Source organism: Herpailurus yagouaroundi, unplaced genomic scaffold (genome assembly GCF_014898765.1).
Source record: "Herpailurus yagouaroundi ecotype Mexico unplaced genomic scaffold, PumYag 198, whole genome shotgun sequence".
In the NCBI taxonomy this organism is placed as follows: Eukaryota; Metazoa; Chordata; class Mammalia; order Carnivora; family Felidae; genus Herpailurus; species Herpailurus yagouaroundi.
The window spans coordinates 26928637-26949048 of NW_024412429.1; the positions used below are offsets into that span (position 1 = coordinate 26928637).

The window sequence follows — 20412 nt, forward strand, 5'->3', positions numbered from 1 at the left end:
TGTCACATATTAGGTCATAAAACGGGCCTCAACAAATACAAAAAGATTGAAGTCATACCATGCAACTTTTCTGACTACAATGCTATGAAACTAGATATCAATCACAAGACAAAATCTGGAAAGACCACAAATACATGAAGGTTAAACAACATGCTACTAAACAATGAATGGGTCAACCAGGAAATCAAAGAAGAAATTAAAAAATACATGGAAACAAATTAAAATAAAAATATAACAATCCAAAACCTTTTGGATACAGCAAAAATGGTCCTAAGAGGGAAGTGTATAGCAATACAGGTCTACATCAAGAAGCAAGAAAAATCTCAAATAAACAACCTAACTTTCCACCTAGAAGAACTAGAAAAAGAACAGCAAACAAAGCCTAACATCAGCAGAAGGAAGGAAATTATAAAGATTAGAGCAGAGAATGTAAGGGTGATCTGGCTGAGACATTTGTCACTCCATTGATCACCAGGGTTGATTCAACTGATCTGGCTGGTTAGGTGGGTGTCCAGATAGAGAAAGACCATCCTTCTTAGTCAGGGGTGTATAAGTACCTGCGCTCCCCTGCTAGAACTTCCAAACAAGCTCTCTAGGTCCATTTGTAGGAAAACGTAGGGTAGTCAAGCTTCCAAGAACCCAGACACATCCAAATGAGGTGCTGACTGTGGCAGTCCACATTTCTTTCAAAACAAAAAATAATAATAAAGATTAGAGCAGAAATAAGTGATGTGGAAACTAAAAACACAACAGAACAGATCAATGAAACCTGGACCTGGCTGGTTCCTTGAAAAACTTAATAAAATTTATAAACCTCAATTCAGACTTCTCAAAAAGAAAATATAAAGAAAAAAAAAAAAGAAAAGAGAAAGGACCCAAATAAATAAAATCACAGATGAGAGGAGAAATAACAACTAACACCACAGAAATTATAAGAGAATATTATGAAAAACCATGTGCCAACAAATTGGACAACCTAGAAGAAATGTATAAATTCCTAGAAATATATAAATTACCAAAACTGAAACAGGAAGAAATAGAAAACTTGAACATACTGATAACCAGCAAATAAATTGAATCAGTAATCAAAAAACTCCCAACAAACAGAAGTCCAGGACCAGATGGCTTCACAGGAGAATTCTACCAAACAGTTAAAGAAGAGTTAATACAAGGGTATCTGGATGGCTCAGTCGGTTGAGCATCCAACTTCGGCTCAGGTCATGATCTTGCAGTTCGTGAGTTCAAGCCCTTCATAGGGATCTGTGCTGACAGCTCAGTGCCTGGAGCTTGCTTTGGATTCTGTGTCTCCTTCTCTCTCTGCCCCTCCCCCATTCACACTCTGTCTCTGTCTCTGTCTCTCTCTCTCTCTCCCAAAAATAAATAAACATTAACAAAAAATTTAATGAAGAGTTAATACCTATTCTTTTTAAACTATTACAAAAAAAATAGAAAAGGAAGGAAAACTTCCAAATTCATTCTATGAAGCCAGCATTACCCTGATACCAAAACCAGATAAAGAGAGTACTAAAAAAGGGAACTACAGACCAATATCTCTGAAGAATATAGATGTAAAAATTCTCAATAAAAAACACTAGCAAACCAAATCCAACATTACATTTAAAAAATCATTCACTACAATCAAATGGAATTTATTCCTGTGTTGCAGGAGTTGTTCAATATTTGCACATCAATCACCATGACACATCACATTAATAAAAGAATGGATAAGAAGGTATATGATCATTTCAATAGATGCAGAAAAAGCACTTGACAAAGTACAATATCCATTCATGATAAAAACACTCAATACTTTAAGTCGATTTAAAGGGAACATACCTCAACATACTAAAGGTCATATATGAAAAACCCATAGCTACTATCATCCTCAATGGGAAAAACTGAGAACTTTTCCTATACAGTCAGGAATAAGACAGGGATGTCCACTTTCACCACTTTTATTCAACATAGTACTGGAGGTCTTAGCCACAGCAATCAGACAAAAAAGAAGGAGAAGGAGAAGGAGGAGGAGGAGGAGGAGGAGGAGAAGGAGGAAGAAAGAAAGAAAGAAAGAAAGAAAGAAAGAAAGAAAGAAAGAAAAGGGATCCAAATTGGCAAGGAAGAAGTAAAACTTTCACTATTTGCAGATGACATGATGCTCTGTACATGTCTAGAAATGACAAATTCATTAAAGTCACAGGATACAAAATCAACATACAGAAATCTGTTGCATTTCTATACACCAATAATGAAGCAGCAGAAAAAAAACTAAGGATCCATTTACAATTGCAGAACAGAAACAGAAGCAATGATACCTAGGAATAAACCTAACCAAAGAGGTAACCAAAGGTAACCAAAGAGGTAAAAGGCCTGTACTCCAAAAACTATAAAACACAGATGAAAGACATTGAAAATGACACAAAGAACAGAAAGACATTCCATGCTCATGGATTGGAAGAAAAAATATTGTTAAAATGTCTATACTATCCAAAGTAATCTACACATTTAATGCAATCCCTATCAAAATACCAACAGCATTTTTCACAGAGCTGGAACAAGCAATCCTAAAATGTGTCTGGAACCAAAAAAGTCCCTGAATAACCAAAACAACCTTGAAAAAGAAAAACAAAGCTGGAGGTATCACATTTCTGGACTCGAAGTTCTATTACAAAGCTATAGTAATCAAAAAAAAAAAAAAAAAGTATGGTACTGGCACAAAACACACACATAGATCAACAGAGCAGAATAGAGAACCCAGAAATAAACCCACAACTATATGGTCAATTCATCTTCAACAAAGCAGGGAAGAATATCCAATGGGAAAAAGAATGTCTCTTCAACAAATGGTGTTGGGAAAACTGAACAGCAACATGCAGAAGAATGAAGCTGGACCACTTTCTTAAACCATACACAAAAATAACTTCAAAATGGGTTAAAGACCTAAATGTGAGACCTGAAACCATAAAAATTCTTGAAGAGAACACAGGCAGTAACTTTTTGATACTGACTGTGACAACTTCTTAAGTATGTTTCCTGAGGCAAGGGAAACAAAAGCAAAAATAAACTATTGGAACTACATCAAAATAAAAAGCTTCTGCAAAGGAAACAATCAACAAAACTAAAAGGCAACCTATGGAATAGGAGAAGATATTTGCAAATGACATATCTGATAAAGGGTTAGTATACAAAATATATAAGGAACTTATCAAACTCAACACTCAAAAAAATGAATAATCCAATTAAAAGTGGGCAGAAGACATGAACAGACATTTTTCTACAGAAGACATACAGATGGACAACAGACACATGAAAACATGCTCAATATCACTCATTATAAGGAAAATCCAAATCAAAACTGCAGTGAGGTATCACCTCGTACCCGTGAAAATGGCTAAAATCGACAACACAAGAAATATGTGTTGGCGAGGATGTGGAGAAAGGGGATCCCTCTTGCACTGTTGGTGGGAATGAAAACTGGTGTAGCCACTGTAGAAAACAGTCTGGAGGTTCCTCAAAAAGTTAAAAGTAGAACTACCGTATGATCCAGCAACCGCACTACAAGGTATTCACCCAAAGAATACAAAAGTAAGAAGTACTGATTCAAAGGGATACATGCACCCCAATGTTTATAGCAGCATTATCTACAACAGCCAAATAATGGAAAACAGCCCAAGTGTCCACTGACTGACAAATGAGTAAAGATGTGGTGTGTATATATACACATACATGTATATATACATATATATATGAATATCATATTACCCGCCATAAAAAAGAATGAGATCTTGCCATTTGCGATGACATGGATGGATCGAGAGAGTATTATGCTAAGTGAAAGAAGTCAATCAAAGACAAATACCATATGATTTCACTCATATGTCACATTTAAGAAAGAAAACAAACGAGCAAAGGGGAAAAAAAGAGAGAGAGAGGCAAACCAAGAAACAGACTCAACTATAGAGAGCAAACTGATGGTTACCAGAGGGGAGGTGGATGGGGGGATGGGTTAAAGAGACGATGAGGACTAGGCAGTGCACTTGTGAAGAGTACCAGTGATGCACGGAAGTGTTGAGTCACTATATGGAACACCTGAAACTAATACTACACTGTATGATAACTAGCTAGTCTTTAAATTAAAACTTTTTTTAAAAAAAAATGTAGACTGAGAAAATAGAAAGCTGTAGCTTTGTGTAGCTACTTCTCAGATGTGCCCAGATAGTCCCAATATGTTAATGGCTAAAAAGCCAGACCAGCTTTCTCGCTTGCAGTTTCTATTCAGTAAAGAATCTAAATTGCAAGCTTATTCTTGGGACTAAATAAAGCTACTTTTACTTTAAAGAATAAGCAATGATAAAACAGGGTAACTCTAAGTAGTTTCCTTTTTCCTGAATTGGTGCAAGTAAGTTTGTTCACCACGAACCTAGATGATTCAGGAATAAATAGGACTCTTCCCACTCAGTCTTCATTCCGTGACATCAAACTTCTGTTTGTTTCAGCAGCTAGTGACAAAGAGACTTTTCTTGGCATCACATATGGAACTAGTAGTTTTTTTGATATGTTAAGTTTTCAGGATTAACATTAAAATACTCTAATTTCTGTAGACAACCAAGAAAATGAAGAAGTTGGAGAAGGACACAGCCACGTGGAAAGCCCGGTTTGAGAACTGTAACAAAGCTCTGTTGGACATGATTGAAGAGGTAAGGAAGCCTAGCCGCTAGCTTATTTTCCCCTACCTAGTCCAAATATTCATATTCCGAAAGTAATTATAACCTAATAGTGCGAATTATTATCTTGGAAAAAGAGTTGATTTTTTTTTTCTGAGGTGTGATATGTGAAATTGTAATAAAAATATTTAGAGCAAAAGAGAATTGGATCCAGACTCACAGAGAGCTTTGTGACCCTGAGTCACATGCCTACGTGCTGAGTCCACAGCTGATGCCAAATCAGCATCATGCCTGCGCAACTTCATTCCGTAAAGGAAAGACAAGTGTCTTACTTGTCTTTGAATTTCCCCAGTGCCTAGCACAGAGCAGGTGCAGAATAAATTAATGAGTTAATCTGAACATACTGAGAGAAGACACCAGCCCCAGCACCCAGGGTATGTACTACTGTATAGACAGGTATGGAGATGTATTGTCTAATTCTTCCAACAGGCATTTAATTACTGATACTATGTCAGGCTCTGTAGGTGTTGAGACAATAAAGGCAAAGATATATAGCCCTTGACCTGAGAGGCAGAGCTTACAGGTGAAGGTCTCCCCATGTGCACGAGCAACAGAAAAACCCTCAAAGGGTACAGAGTGGCACAAAGGTGGGGGCAAGGAGTGAGACGATTAGGAACGATTTCATGCACAAACACACCAACATTTCCGCAGAAATGGAGAAGAACTGAACAGTTTGAGCAGGCAGCATCATGAATTAGTGTGTGGGGAGTTTCTGTCGTTATAATTACTGTTCTAGCAATTCATCCCAAATAGCAACCAATTCCAAAGAGATGGGCTTATTATTCACTGACATAAATCAAACAGTTGCCAGATTAGCATACAGCAGTTTATCTACAGACTAGATAAGGCTCTGCTGACAGCCAGGTCCCAGTCCATCGCATCCATTGTGCCATTGGAAGACTTAAAAGCAGAAAATGCATCTACTTTAAGATTCCGGAGGCCTTGGACTGAAGCAGAGAGATGCTTTGCCATCTTTCTTTCCCACAGAAAAGGCTACAGGGATTAAAATTCTACCAGGGTCTCACCCACAAGGCAAAAAAACGGAAGTGATTCCCCCTGACCAGGGGTCTGTTCAGCCACCAGTCTGCGGTGGCTCCAGAGTCTGGCAGACAAATTCCTGGGCAAATGGTTTTGCTTGTCTCCAGAGGGCATCCTGGCAATTTTGCTCTGGTGTTTTACGTGTGTGTGTTTTCAACTCACAGAAAGCATTGAGAGCCAAGGAATATGAGTGCTTCGTGATGAAAATTGGGAGGCTGGAGAACCTCTGTCGAGCTTTACAAGAAGAGAGAAACGAGCTCTACAAAAAAATCAGAGAAGCAAAAATGCCTGAAAAAGATGACCAAAGTCAGCACACCTCCGACGACGAGGAGCTAGAGTCTGCCGTTTCTGTGGGCGGCGAGGTTGATGCAGAGGAAGCCGACAGTGTTCACAATGCTGTGAAAAATCTGGCCACAGCCTTCATGGTCATCCGTCATCCGGAGCCGACCTTCGAGCAGCCCAAAGAAATCCCACCAGAATCCGGCAGTCCTCAAGGGGTTGGTGACTCGGCCCTCAAGGAGCTAGAACAAGCCCCTCTGAGCCCTTTATGCCACCACTCAGAGATTTCCCTGCCTCCCCCAACTCCTCAGGCTGAGGCCGAAGGAGGCAATGGGGCAGAACCGCCCCCCAGGCCCAGCAATCCCCCTGCGGGGTCGGCAGCAGAGGCCCAAGACCAGGGTCTCCTTCCAGCAGCCCAGGCTGATCAGCAGCCCCAGAAGCCAGAGGCAGAAGCTTCGAGTCAGGCGCCACAGTCCCCGGCAGAGGCTTCCCTACCAGTGATGGAGGCAAAGGGTCCTGCTCCACCACCCACAGCAGGTGAGCAAATTCTAGTTGGGGAGCTCGGATGTGGGCCCAGTAGGCAGCCACCCCCACTGGAAGCAGCAGCATTGAGACCACCAACAGGGGTCTCGGTGGAGCCCCAGCTGCCCCAGGTGGCTGACACCAACCTGGAAGGAGTAGACTAAGCCTCGTCGTGGTGCCTTCCGAGCTTAGTGCCTTCCCAGCTTCACGTCTTCATCGTGACAGATTGTCTTCTGAAAGAGGCATTAAGGGCCAGGGATGTCTAAGGGAAGAGACTTAATTAGAATCAAGACATTTTTAAATGTTATGCAGAGCACATTCAGCCTGTGCTATTTGTTCTCAATTTATAACTGATTTGGAGCTTTTCTATTTAACGTTGGTTGACAGTACAATTTTCCCAAATGGCAACAAAACATACAAATAGCAAATTCATACGAATTTTCCACTGAGATGGTATTTATTTCAATTTTTTAATCAACAGTAGGATTTGGTGTTTAAAGACTTCTCCTACAATATGTAAATGCATAAAAAGTGATTGTTATTTATTTCCCTATATATTTTAATAAGTTCTATAGTAAATTATGGATGTCCAGGTTTCATTTAAGCAACATTTACATAATATGTGCATATGTGTAGATGTGTATATATATGTATACATGTGTGAATGTATACGTATGTGTGCGAATATATACCTATCCGAGTTTATGCACCTATATGTACGTGTGTGTATTATATATGTGTGTGTATATATATACAAATATATTATATACTAATATATATTACACATACATTTCATCCCTCTTTGGAATTCTCTCATGCAAAATATTTAGACAGTAATCAAAAAAATTATCTCTTACTTGCTTGGGATGACAGTAGATTAATGCTCTATGAATCAGAAGTAGGTTCAAAATATGAGCATTTAGGCCATGTAATGTAGGGCAAAAACAAGTAACCAAATGGTAAGTCAATAAATTCAATCAGTTGGTCCAAAGATAGAACAGCAGTTGGGTTAGATTCTAAGTCTGCAGAACACATAGACACAAAGGTGCCACAAGGGGCAATAGACACAATAGGGGAACAATCACAGCCCTCGATGGCTCATCTCTGCCAGTGGCCTCTCCAACACAGCTCGGCCCATTGCCTTGCCACCCCACGTGGTGGGGCAGCCCGCTCATGGCTACCTGCAAGGAAAGGGTGGGAAGTGGGAGAGCAAGCAAGGGCATGGAGGGATTGAGTGCCCGGGGACTGATACGAGGCTATGCTCTCGTCCCCTGGCTCTTGTGCTATGGAAGTCTTGAAAAGGAATGTTCGCCTGGCCCGGCCACGTCCTCAGTTCTCTCGCTGTCATCTTCTGCTCTCTCCAGAGGGTTTCCCACCATTTCTTGCTGTCACTGCCTCAATCTATATTCTCAGAGCATCTTCACATTTTTTCCAACCTTCACACCCTTTACAGGAAATTAGACCCCATCCTCATCTCAATAACTGATAAGTAAAAGCTATTATTTTTACAAGACAGAAGTCCACATAGGGTCTCAAGATGAGTGATGAGGTGCACCAAACAATATATTATCTGCTTTGGGGAATTCTTTACAACCAGAAGTACAAATGGCTTGAAAAACAGGTGAGGATTTAGCAAGCAGGAGGCAAAAGTTAGATGGTCTACAGGAGTATTACATTATTATTGGACAAGAACCTCTAATACAACTGACAGCATAAATTACTCTACCAGATTTACCAAAACCCGGTAAATCCAGTAAATCTGGTAAAGGGAGACTGGAACAAAGAAATAGGAAGGAAGGGAGGGAAGGAACGGGGAAAGGGAGAGGAGGGAGAAAAGGAAAAAAAAAAAAAAAAGGTCTAACCCAGCCCTACCTCAAAAGTTGAATTCAAGTAGAAAAATGGATAAAAGCAAGATTCTCTACTATTCATCCAGAAAATCATTCTTCAGTGTTGCATGTGGCTGTCTGCCAAGGAACACAAAATGCTTGTAGGCAGCAACCATATGCTACAAGAATTGTAAACTGCATAAAATTTGTTTGAAGTCGACAGTGAGGGTAATAACGAAATGCTAATCAGGAGAAAAAGCATATCCCTATTGAAGAACCAATGTATTTTTATTTATTTTTTTCCATGTATTTTTGAAGGCTTGCAATATTATAACCACAGACTATCCAGCCAAATTCAACATTACTGGAAATCTTAGAGATTTAAACATTCATTTAATTCAGAGCTAAATACTCACCATAACAATCCAGGAGGGTCTCCTTCTGTTTACAGAAGGTAAACTTCCAAGAATGGAGTAAGATTAGATAATCATAGTAAAGTCTCAGTCTGAATGTTTAGCAAGAGAAACAGGCAGGAGAGGAGCCAAAATCTGGTAAATCAAGTATTCTAATACCCAAAGTTCATTTTTTTCATCCAAAAAGCTTTCACAGCAACACATTACTCACTACTGTGTATATCTTGGGCAGAATTTCAATACAACACCTTACCTAAAATTTGCAAAGCTTAATTTAGACTTTGGAAGGATTATTTTAATATTCAAAGAATGTTTTATTATAGTCTGTGTTAGAATTCGGCCTTGCTAATTATCACAATAATTCATACGACCTGAAAGAGTAAGGAATTTCTGTTCTTTATCAAGTTCGTGTAACTATTTCTAGAGATGCCAAGTCTACTTTTCCAGATACACCAGTATTGTTTGTGTTTTCTTAATTAAATAACTATAATTTATGTATCTATTAAAGTTACTTCTCTTCCCACATGCTTACTTTTGTTACTTCTATGTTTCAATAATACCTAACAAAGATTATGGTTTTATTTCGTTGTTCGTTAAATTTCTGGTCTCTGAGTAGAATGTACGTATAATGAACACTGTGAACATCTTGGGTGTGCGTGTGTGTGTGTGCGTGCGTGTGTGTGTGTGTGTGTGTGGTGTGTGTGAGAGAGAGAAGGAGGGAAACAAGGGAAAGAGACAGAACACGATTGCCTGGAACTAATGAGAAGGCAAAACCCCGGCTCCCCTGCCCAGTCCTCAGCTTCTGGCACAATTATCCCATGACCAATGTCTCTCTTCAGTGCCAGTCTCCAATGAGACCATTTCCAAAGGTTTCTCTGCCATGGGAGCTTTCAGAAACACTCTGAGGAGTAAGGGGGCAGATGTAGAACGTGTCAGCTTATTTTACCTCCACCCAGCCCTTCTTTTTTTTTTTTTTTCAATATATGAAGTTTATTGTCAAATTGGTTTCCATACAACACCCAGTGCTCATCCCAAAAGGTGCCCTCCTCAATTCCCATCACCCACCCTCCCCTCCCTCCCACCCCCCATCAACTCTCAGTTTGTTCTCAGTTTTTTTTCTTTTTTTTTTTAATTTTTTTTCAACGTTTTTATTTTTTTATTTTTGGGACAGAGAGAGACAGAGCATGAATGGGGGAGGGGCAGAGAGAGAGGGAGACACAGAATCGGAAACAGGCTCCAGGCTCCGAGCCATCAGCCCAGAGCCTGACGCGGGGTTCGAACTCACGGACCGCGAGATCGTGACCTGGCTGAAGTCGGACGCTTAACCGACTGCGCCACCCAGGCGCCCCTCTCAGTTTTTAAGAGTCTCTTATGCTTTGGCTCTCTTCCACTCTAACCTCTTTTTTTTTTTTTTTCCTTCCCCTCCCCCATGGGTTTCTGTTAGTTTCTCAGGATCCACATAAGAGTGAAACCATATGGTATCTGTCTTTCTCTGTATGGCTTATTTCGCTTAGCATGACACTCTCCAGTTCCATCCATGTTGCTACAAAGGGCCATATTTCATTCTTTCTCATTGCCACGTAGTACTCCATTGTGTATATAAACCACAATTTCTTTATCCATTCATCAGTTGATTGACATTTCCACCCAGTCCTTCTAACTACTCCAAGAATTCTCCCTAGTAGGAGCCAAAGAGGCCCAACTATTCTGCCTTTCACTTATTCTCTCTTCCCAGTCTATCTTCAACCAGGAGAGGCTTCTTGAACAAAGCATTTCCTAGTATGCTTGGAGAAGAGAACTAGTGGGGCACCTGGGTGGCGCAGTCGGTTGAGCGTCCGACTTCAGCCAGGTCACGATCTCGCGGTCCGCGAGTTCGAGCCCCGTGTCGGGCTCTGGGCTGATGGCTCAGAGCCTGGAGCCTGTTTCCGATTCTGTGCCTCCCTCTCTCTCTCTGCCCCTCCGCCGTTCATGCTCTGTCTCTCTCTGTCCCAAAAATAAATAAATGTTGAAGAGAACTAGTTAGCTAAAATTGGGAAAAAAATTAAACCCTGCCCTTAAGGCTGTTTTTGCTCCTTTTTGCATGGTATAGATATGCATTTTTTAATACTTAAAAAATTGTTTTAATGTTTACTTATTTTTGAGAGAGAGAGACAGACAGACAGAGCGTGAGCAGGGGAGGGGCAGAGAGAGAGAGAAACACAGATTCCAAAGCAGGCTCCAGGCTCCGAGCTGTCAGCACAGAGCCCAATGAGGGGCTCGAACTCAAGAACCATGAGATTGTGACCTGAGCCAAAGTCGGACACTTAACCGACTGAGCCACCCAGGTGCCCCAATACACATTTTTAAACAGCTCTTTTTTTTTTTAGCTAATAAAGTATTATGTGTTCGTTGCAAAACTGAAGCTGCTTTTCAATAAGACTAAGATATCATTAGGGGAGAAATCATTTCAGGAAAACATCCTCAGCTCCTTCCCCTCCAACCAGTAGTTAAATCCAGTACTTAGGATACATAAAAGTAATTTAAAATGTAAAGAATTGGGGCACCTGGCTGAATCAGTCAGAAGAGCATGCTCCTCCTGATCTCGGGGTCATGAGTTCAAGCCCCACGCTGGGTATGGCGCTTAGACAAAACGTAAAGAATCTCCTAAAAGAAGATACAAAATAAAAATGATGACTCTGGCCTCTAAAATTTGTTGCCACCATAAACTGGCAAGTAAGATTTAGGATTCAAGTCAAGTATCTGGGTAAATCTTCACAAGGTTTAAACCATTTATATTTCTGTACTTTATAACCTAAAAGTTAAAGTTATCATTAGATCAACCATAAGGGCATTCCATTTGAATAGAAGCATTCATAAATGATAGTGATAAAGATCTCCCCAATCTTGTTAAGTTGTACCTTCCACACTCGAAGTGAAGTCTCCTCGGTGGTATCCTGAGAGTTGTGCAAATGCCAATTGCTGCTGTACATGTGTGTGAATGTTCCCACATACACACATACGCACGCACATAAACGCACATGTATTAAATTTGTCCTAGATTTAATGCTGTTCCTGTTGGTGGGCCTTTACACCTATATTTTCAAAGGATATTCCTATTATCTTTCCTGACAAGGACAAACTATAAAAAGAAATCATTTCCTGTATAAATAAGGATATTTGATAGAAACACTTAACTCACAAAATAAGCCTACAGGCTCATTGATCCATGGCACAAAAATTATTCACAGAAGCTGATTCACTCTTCCAGGAGACAAGAGATGAGATAAATCACCAACAACACAATCGAGTTGGCAACAGCCAAGTGCAAGTCCTTCTTCCTGCTGGATTTTAAAGCCTCCACGACCAGCAACGTCTATCCGATTTTATAATGATTTTTTGACAAAATGATATATCATGACATTCAATTACTCCATGTCATAATTAAAACATACCTGGGCATAAAACTCATTATTTCAGTGCGGACAGTCAATGTGACATTTTATGTCAAAGAACACGAAACCACAATGGAAGCCAAGTAAGAAGATACTGTGTTAAGAGAGGGACAGGTGAGAGAAAAAGAGACTTTCAATCTGACAGCCATTACAAAAATGAAAAACAAAAAGATAAAACCTTAAGAGCAATAAAAGGAAGAGGAACATAAATGGGTGGGACCTTTTTGTGAAAGCAGGATGCCAACAGACGACAAAAGCCACAATGACATTAATACACTCCCACACAACACCCTCCACCTGGGGGATTCTTACAAACATGTTTCTCAGCGTTGTTGTTTTCTTGTCTTTCTTCTTGTTTGCCTTTCGTTTAAAATAATAAATGCATTCTTTTCAATAAAAAATAAATAAAATTACATCATGGAACATGCAGAAAACAGAGAAGAGAGAAAATGAGTGTTAATTCCATCACCCTAACTTAACCGCTATCAGTGTTCACTACGTCCTATCCATTTTTATCTTATCTACCATTTGTATTTAACATGTTAGTTTGTCTTTGGGGAAGGGAACAGTAGTTGAACTGAGAGTCATAGCTATTAACAGCTGCCAGATTTGACTGTTTACACCATGTATTCAAATTTGATGCACTTTACCATATAAACATGGAAGCATATTATGTTATTTATAGAATAAACACGACTATGCAAATACAAATACACAGCATTCTTACATGTTGTTTGGAAAGTTTATGCCACGCACTGCACTTAAATGCTCCACCGCACATATACCAAGTTTCCAAGTAAACCTGGACATAGCTAGAGTTAACTCAGCTCGATAAATAAATAGCCAATGCAAGAGTGATAACAAACACGGTAACTAAGAAAACAAACAACAGAAAGGGTCAAACTCGGGTTTATGAAGTGACAAGAAACATACGGTATTACCATAAATCACAGCCTTGGCTAAATAAAGGTCAGTGTTCTGAAATAAATCTAAACTCTTCAAAATGAATGAGACAGAGCTTTGGTTGTTCTAATGAAATGGTGGTCACCAACATTAGCTACAACACAACAAGTAGGGCAAGGCTGAGAACCAGCGCGAACCTGAGACTGCTCTGGCATCCACCAGGCAGAGGCAACCAGCCGTGGACCATTCAGAGATCCTATATGCTAAAAAAATTTGAAAGTCAGGTCTCGAATTTATAGGAATAGGGTAATAGGGATGCCTTTCATCATGCCCAAAGTCATGAAGTTAAAAATATGTCAGATGGGAGCACAACCCATGTGACCGCATAGACTAGATTTATTAGGACACTGCAAAGCTCTGGCCAAACCAGTATAATCCCTCACAGACTATTGTAATGCTCTGGGTAAAGAATTCATGTTCAATTCTCTTGTTTTCTTAACATTTTTCCCAGGGAGTTATTCCCTGGAATAAAAATCGCTGGAGTCTAATCAAGGTGAAAAGTGGGGGATAGCACTAGTCCTAGGATCAGGCCATTTGAGCCCTTAGTCCCGGTTCTGCTAACTAACTGGGTGATTTTGGAGAAATCACTTAACATCTCTGGGCCTCAGTTAGTTCACCTATAAAATGGGAACCTATAAAATAGTTCACCTATAAATGATGTCTGAGCGTTTTGGCATCTCTGGCTAAATCCTCAAGAGACTTAAGAAGTTATGTAGGACTGTCCCCTCCCCATGGAGAGATTTATTCTAAGAAATCTACACATCACTTTGGGCACTTCTATTAAAAGCCAGGCAAGGGGAAAGAGACAAGATATTACCCAAATAAAAAAAAATGTTTTAATTTTAAAAATTAGAAGTATGAAGAAGGAAATCACAAATTCTTGGATTTCTTCAACAAATACTGAACACTTTCTGTGTGTGAGGTTCTGTGCCAGCACCTGAGATGACAGTGGTTACAAGCCTGAACAAAGGAGCTTAGAACCACCCATATCTTGACTCGATCTGCTCAGCGCCAGAGGGCATGGTTGGGCCCGAGGATCCCTGGGGACTCAGTACCAAAGGAAGGGGCTGCAAAAGGTGCTGAGAGACCCCACCTGCCCCCAAAAGTTCCACAACCAAACAGCAGGATGGTGAACTCCAGCAGCATTTTCATCACAAATGGTACCCAGATCTCCAAGTGGAAAAGCTGTGTTCCTTGCAGAGAAGGAGGTTTTGTGTGTGTGTGTGTGTGTGTGTGTGTGTGTGTGTGTGTGTTCATTTATTTTGAGAGAGAGAAAGCTCATGAGCAGGGGAGGGGCAGAGAGAAAGTGAGAGAGACAGAATCCCAAGCACAGAGCCCAATGCGGGGCTCGAACTCACTAACCACAAGATCATGATCTGAGCAGGAGTCAGACTCTCAACAGACTGAGCCACCTAGGTGCCCCAAATAGGAGGGTTTTATGAAATATGTATGTAGTTATTTATGTGAATATATATGAGTGCATACTTGTGAGGATATGTATGAGCATATATGTGTAATATGTGCCGGTATATATGTGTACTTTTGTGTGTGTCTTATGCATACAGTTCTTTAAAAAAAAAAAAATTTTAATGTTTATTTGTTTTTGAGAGAGAGAGAAAGACAGCATGAATGGGGGAGTGGCAGAGAGAGAGAGGGAGACACAGAACGTGAAGCAGTCTCCAGGCTCTGAGCTGTCAGCACAGAGCCCGACACGGGGCTTGAACTCCGGAACCGTGAGATCATGACCTGAGCCGAAGTTGGGCGCTTAACCAACTGAGCCACCCAGGCGCCCCATCGTATGCATACAGTTCTGTGTGAGTGTTTGTAATTATATGTGTCAGTATTTATGCATAATAAATCAACATGAGCCTATGTGTATGTGTGTGTAGTTGTGTGTGAGTTTATGACATGTGTATGATAAGACTGGGAACAGAAAACCTGAACACCACAGATGTGATTTTAGTCACGTGGCCAGCTTGTTTTTCATAAGATCAGGTCTTGTTGCAGACTTCGTTTGCACAACTAATCCTCTTTTGCCTACAGCGCATAGAGCCCATTCTTTTCTGGCTGACAATCTGCCTTCTAAGCAAACAGGCAGGTGGGTGAGGTTGCAGATACAGCGACAGCTCTTCATGAAATAATTGTACACACTACAAGGCCAAGGTGATGGCCCCTGCTGACACACAGCTGTCATCTTCAGGCAAGGCAAGGCTATGTCTTGAGAAATTCTCAGGACTATTCTTCACATAGACCAGTCACAGCTTGAGCAGAGAATATATATATATACTCTATACATATATATACACTATATACATATATATACACTATATACATATATATATATACACTATATACATATATATATATACACTATCATCCAGCTGAAACCAAACCCCTGAATATTATGAATGTTATGAATGTTTCTCTGAATTAAAAACCAGAGAGAAAGTGCCCAATCCATTGACGCTTAAATCGTGAGTCAGAAGGTAGCAAACCAGAGTTAACTACAGATGCTACCAGCCAATCAGTCATGACCATGACTCATCCTTTGTGCAGGGAGATTTTTTGCTGTGACGCAATTCATCTCCCAAAAATATCTAGTACTGACTAGCTATGCTGTCATAGCTGGACCATCTGGCTTCTCCCTTGCCCATTATTAGAAAACTGATCCAGAAGTCCTCCAAATCAGTCTGGGAGTAATTTAAAGCAATACCCAAAGGAAGGAGAGTGAAAGCTTTTTATAACAAATTAGTTGCCTGCCATACAAGTTAACTAATGATCTTCAAAAGTTAAAGGAAACAAAGCAACTAAACATAAAGCATATTTGACACAAGAACAGAATGGGAGAAAACAGTCACAACAAATACAATAGAGCATTAATATCCAGGATACAACAGAAATCACAGAAAGCAATAAGAAAAGACAAACAACACAGAAGAAAGTGAGAGAGGCAGGGGGTGTAGCCTACCTGGAGCAGGTGATGAGGGGCAGGGGCATTGTCTCTACAGAATTTAAAAACAGTAATAAAATCAACTACAAGACAGTCTGCTTTTTACGACCATCATGCACAGCAACCCTGAATAAGACCAGTGGTAAAATTGTCCTCCCTGCCAGAGATGATCACTCCCACTATGTGTCCCCCATTTGCGTACCACTGGCATGGGATATGATGGGTAGTTCGCAGAAGAAGAAACGCAAATGACCAAAACATATCGGGCCAATTTACAATAAGGAGATATTCTATCACTTCTGCCCATTGGACTGACAAAAACTTAAATATTCATAATATCCAATATTAGCAAGGGTGAGACCAAATAGATACGCTCAAAAACTGTTGGTATAATATTAAGTCATCTGTCTTCTTCTTGTCCATTTGTAGGAGTTCTTCTGACGGGCAATTTGGCAGTATGTACTAAATTTTCCTAATGTGCAAAAATAAACATTTGGCAAAGAACAGACATACGGCTCTCGCCTACCCACATCTTTTCCTTGGAGGAAGCACTGTGCCCTCGATACCTGTAGCCTGGAAGGGATCATCAGTAGAGTCCTAACCCCCTCAGCCAGTCCTGGCCTCAGGGCTGGGCCTAAAGCAGCGTAGCATTTGATAGTGTATTTAGTTCAGACAGCGCCCGCTCCAGGATTCCCACTGAGAAGCTTCTGGACTACAATCTGCTTGAAAGAAGGGCAGGAGGCTATTTGACTTGTCTTGAAGTTGCATTTGCTTCAAGGCAATCACACTGTTTTTACTCCTGTGTTACCTTGGGGTCTGTGGGCATTTGAAGCCCCTCCAATCCAGCATGCCTAAACTTTACCACCAAGGGTCCAATCTAGTCTACTGGTTCTTTCTGCTTGAATTCTGCTGACCATGCGAAGACAGCCTATCTGCAGGATAAAGTCAAGAAGAAATGAATGGAGTCACAAGACGAGGAGAACCATAATCCTGGTAACCCTACTATTTGGGCCCTGGATCCCGTTGGTCTTTTCAGATCAAATAATTTCCCTTTTTGCTCAAGAGGGTGTGAGGCAGGGGGCTGTCATTTGCATCCAAAGAACTCTGAGCAACGAAGATGAGACGCGCAAATAGCTGAAGTATGGCACACCAAAAAGAAGAGTTTAAAATTGTAATAACTGAGTGTATATTAGAGTGTTTTAAAAAATCTCATCTCTTGGGGCACCTGACTGGCTCAGTCGGTTAAACGTCCGACTTCGGCTCAGGTCATGATCTTGCGGTTTGCGGGTTCGAGCCCATGTGGGGCTCCGTGCTGACAGCTCGGAGCCTGGAGCCTGCTTCAGATTCTGTGTCTCCCTCTCTCTCTCTGCCCCTCCCCTGCTCGAGCTCTGTCTTTTTCTCTCTCTCTTAAAAACAAATAAACATTAATTTTTTTTTTTAAATCTCATTTCTCACTTTAATTTTTCAACTTCCCTTTAGAAGCTTTTTATTGTAAAAATGATGAATTCGTATAATGTAAATTCTTTCCTGTAACCCACCACTCAGGTCAGGAAATAGAACACAGCCCAGCATTTCAGAAAACCCCCCCCCCGTCGCGGGGGCATCACTATCTCCTCCCTCCTTTCCAGAGGAAACCACTTTGCTGATGAATAACAACATGGATTTGTTTTGCCTCTGTGTGGTGTGTGAGTTTGCATGTGTGTGTGTGTGTGTGTGTGTTTCATTTACTTTATAAAAAAAAAAAGTATCTTTTTGTGTCTGCCTTCTTTTTGTTCAAACTCTATGTGTGAGATTCATCCACATTGGGGCTTGTAGGAGTAGTTTATTCATCTTCATTGTCATATAGTAATCTATTGTATGACTATACCACAATCTATCCATTCTAATGTGAACTGACATTTAAACTGTTTCCAATTATTGGCCACTATAAATAACGTTGCTGTGACATCTCCTAAGTATAAACTTAGAGAAACTGTTGGGTTATATGGCATGGGTCCATTCTGCTATAGGAGATACTACCAAATAGTTTCCCAAAACGATCGTACAGATTGTTTCAACCACCAGTGCATTGGTATGGTAAATCTTCTTCCCTCCTGAAATGTTTAAAAGAACTATTTGGGTAAGCTATCTGAGATTTAAGTTAGGGATTTAATTTTTCTTCAATAGACTTTCCCATTGTTTTGTATCAGTTACTGGGTGCTGTATTTTTCAAGAAATTAATTGATTGCATCTAAATTTTCCAATTTGTTGGCACAAATTGTTCATGATATCTTTTTAAAAGTTTTTAAAATTCTGCAGTATCTGTAGCATTTTTCACTCCTGATAGTGGTCATTTATACCTTCGTCCATGTCTTTCATTAGTCTTACCCAAGTGTTATCAATTATGGTGCATTATTTACAGAACTAACTACTGTCTTTGGTTTTATCTATTTTATTTTCTCTGTTGTACATTTTGTTTTCTGTTTCATTGATTTGTGTTAATGTCTTCACGTTTAATTGGCTGTTCTTTTTCTAACTCCCTGAGATGGATGGTTAGATCACCAATTTCCTTCCTTTCTTTTCTAACATATGTATTTAAAACTACCTACGAGGGGCGCCTGGGTGGCTCGGTCGGTTGAGCGTCCGACTTCGGCTCAGGTCATGATCTCGCCGTCCGTGAGTTCGAGCCCCGCGTCGGGCTCTGTGCTGACAGCTCGGAGCCTGGAGCCTGTTTCAGATTCTGTGTCTCCCTCTCTCTGACCCTCCCCTGTTCATGCTCTGTCTCTCCCTGTCTCAAAAATAAATAAAACGTTAAAAAAAAAAATTAAAAAATAAAATAAAAAATAAAATAAAACTACCTACGAATGGCTTTTTAACTGCATCCCACAAGCTTTGACCTGTTCTATTTATCACCATTCAACATATTTTCTAATTTCCACTAGTTTTTCTTTGACATGCATTTAAATATATTTTATTTGATCCATTTCTAAGCAGAAAATATTCTATTTATCTTTAGCTTTGAATTAATAGCTTAATTCTGCTATGATCATAAACCATATTCTGTATGATTTAATTTATCTGAAATTTCTTGAAACTTTATCGCCCAGTATATGGTCAGTTTTGGTAAGAGTTCCATGCGCAATTGTTGAGTGCAATGCTCTATGTACATCAAAGAGGTCAGTTTTATTGATTATGTTCAAATCTTCATCCTGTTTGATTAACTTAATGGTTTTTGGTCACTAGTTCTGTCAGTTACTGAAGTAAGGGTGTTAAAATATCCTACTATAATTGCATATTAATTTCTTAAATTTTTAGTTAATATAACTGCATATTTTTATATTTTTCCAGTTTGTTCTTCGGTATTGCCTTACATCTTACTAGGTATATAATTGTGATATCCTTATGTTGGAATGACCATTTCTTTTTATGAAACATCTCTTTTGATTCTTAGTAATGCTTGTTGCCTTAAAGTCGACTTTGTCTGATATATAGGTAACTGAGCTTTGACTTAGCTAATATATACATGTTATGTCATTTTCCATCCTTTTATTTTCAACTTTTCTGAATTCTTGTAATGTCCACCATGCACTTGTGTACAACATTGAATTGAGTTTCAGTTTGGTTTGGGTTTTTTTTTTTTTTTTTTGTCTGTTTATTTTGTCTTGTCCAGTCTGACCATTTTTGTTTTTTAATGAGAATTTTTATTCACTTACATATAATGTTATAACTGGTATATATAAATTTAAACTCACTATCTTGGTATTTGTTTTAAATTTGTTCCATCTGCTTTGTGTTTCTTTTTCTCCCCCTACCCTTCTTTTGGACTATGAATATTTATTATTTGTATTATATTTCCCCTCTGTTAACTATTAATTACTATTAATACACTTACCATTTCCTGGTCAAAGCAAAACCTTAGTATGTTTAACTCCATCCAATCTCTTTCTTCCTCCTCTGATTCATCCTCCAGTTTATGATCTCTCTCTTCAACTATATCTAAGCCATGTTAAACCAATCCACTGAGTTCTTAATTATTGATATTAGATATTAATTTTCGAGTTTAGATGTTCCATTTGATTTTTTAGTTTCCAGACATAGTTTCCTGTGCACTTCTCTATCTCATCACTTAAATTATTGAACATCCTAGTCACAATTATTTCAATGTCTATGCCTGATCATTGCAATACCTGGACCTCTTAAGGGTTTCCTCTCCTCAGTTTTCAGTTATTTTGCCTTGAGATATACTAGATGATTTCTGTTTGAATACAGGGCATTTTCTATTAAAATTTT

General features: G+C 39.6%; 1 protein-coding gene and 1 long non-coding RNA gene across 3 annotated transcripts in view; one reads left to right on the forward strand and one right to left on the reverse strand.

The window, feature by feature from the left end:
- TXLNB (taxilin beta) overlaps positions 1–9324 on the forward strand; it is a 53463-nt gene extending 44139 nt beyond the window's left edge. For both annotated transcript variants that reach the window (XM_040449026.1, XM_040449027.1), the window contains exons 9-10: positions 4599–4694; positions 5924–9324. In XM_040449026.1, coding sequence (XP_040304960.1) covers positions 4599–4694; positions 5924–6724 — 897 coding nt within the window. In that variant the 3' untranslated portion in view covers positions 6725–9324. The remainder of the gene's footprint in view (positions 1–4598; positions 4695–5923) is intronic.
- Positions 9325–17870: 8546 nt separating this feature from the next.
- On the reverse strand, positions 17871–19827 carry LOC121013384 (uncharacterized). Its single transcript, XR_005782676.1, has 2 exons — positions 18981–19827; positions 17871–18727 (listed from the first exon to the last, which is right to left on the reverse strand). It is a non-coding gene; the product is annotated as an uncharacterized LOC121013384 (long non-coding RNA).
- Positions 19828–20412: the final 585 nt, after the last annotated feature.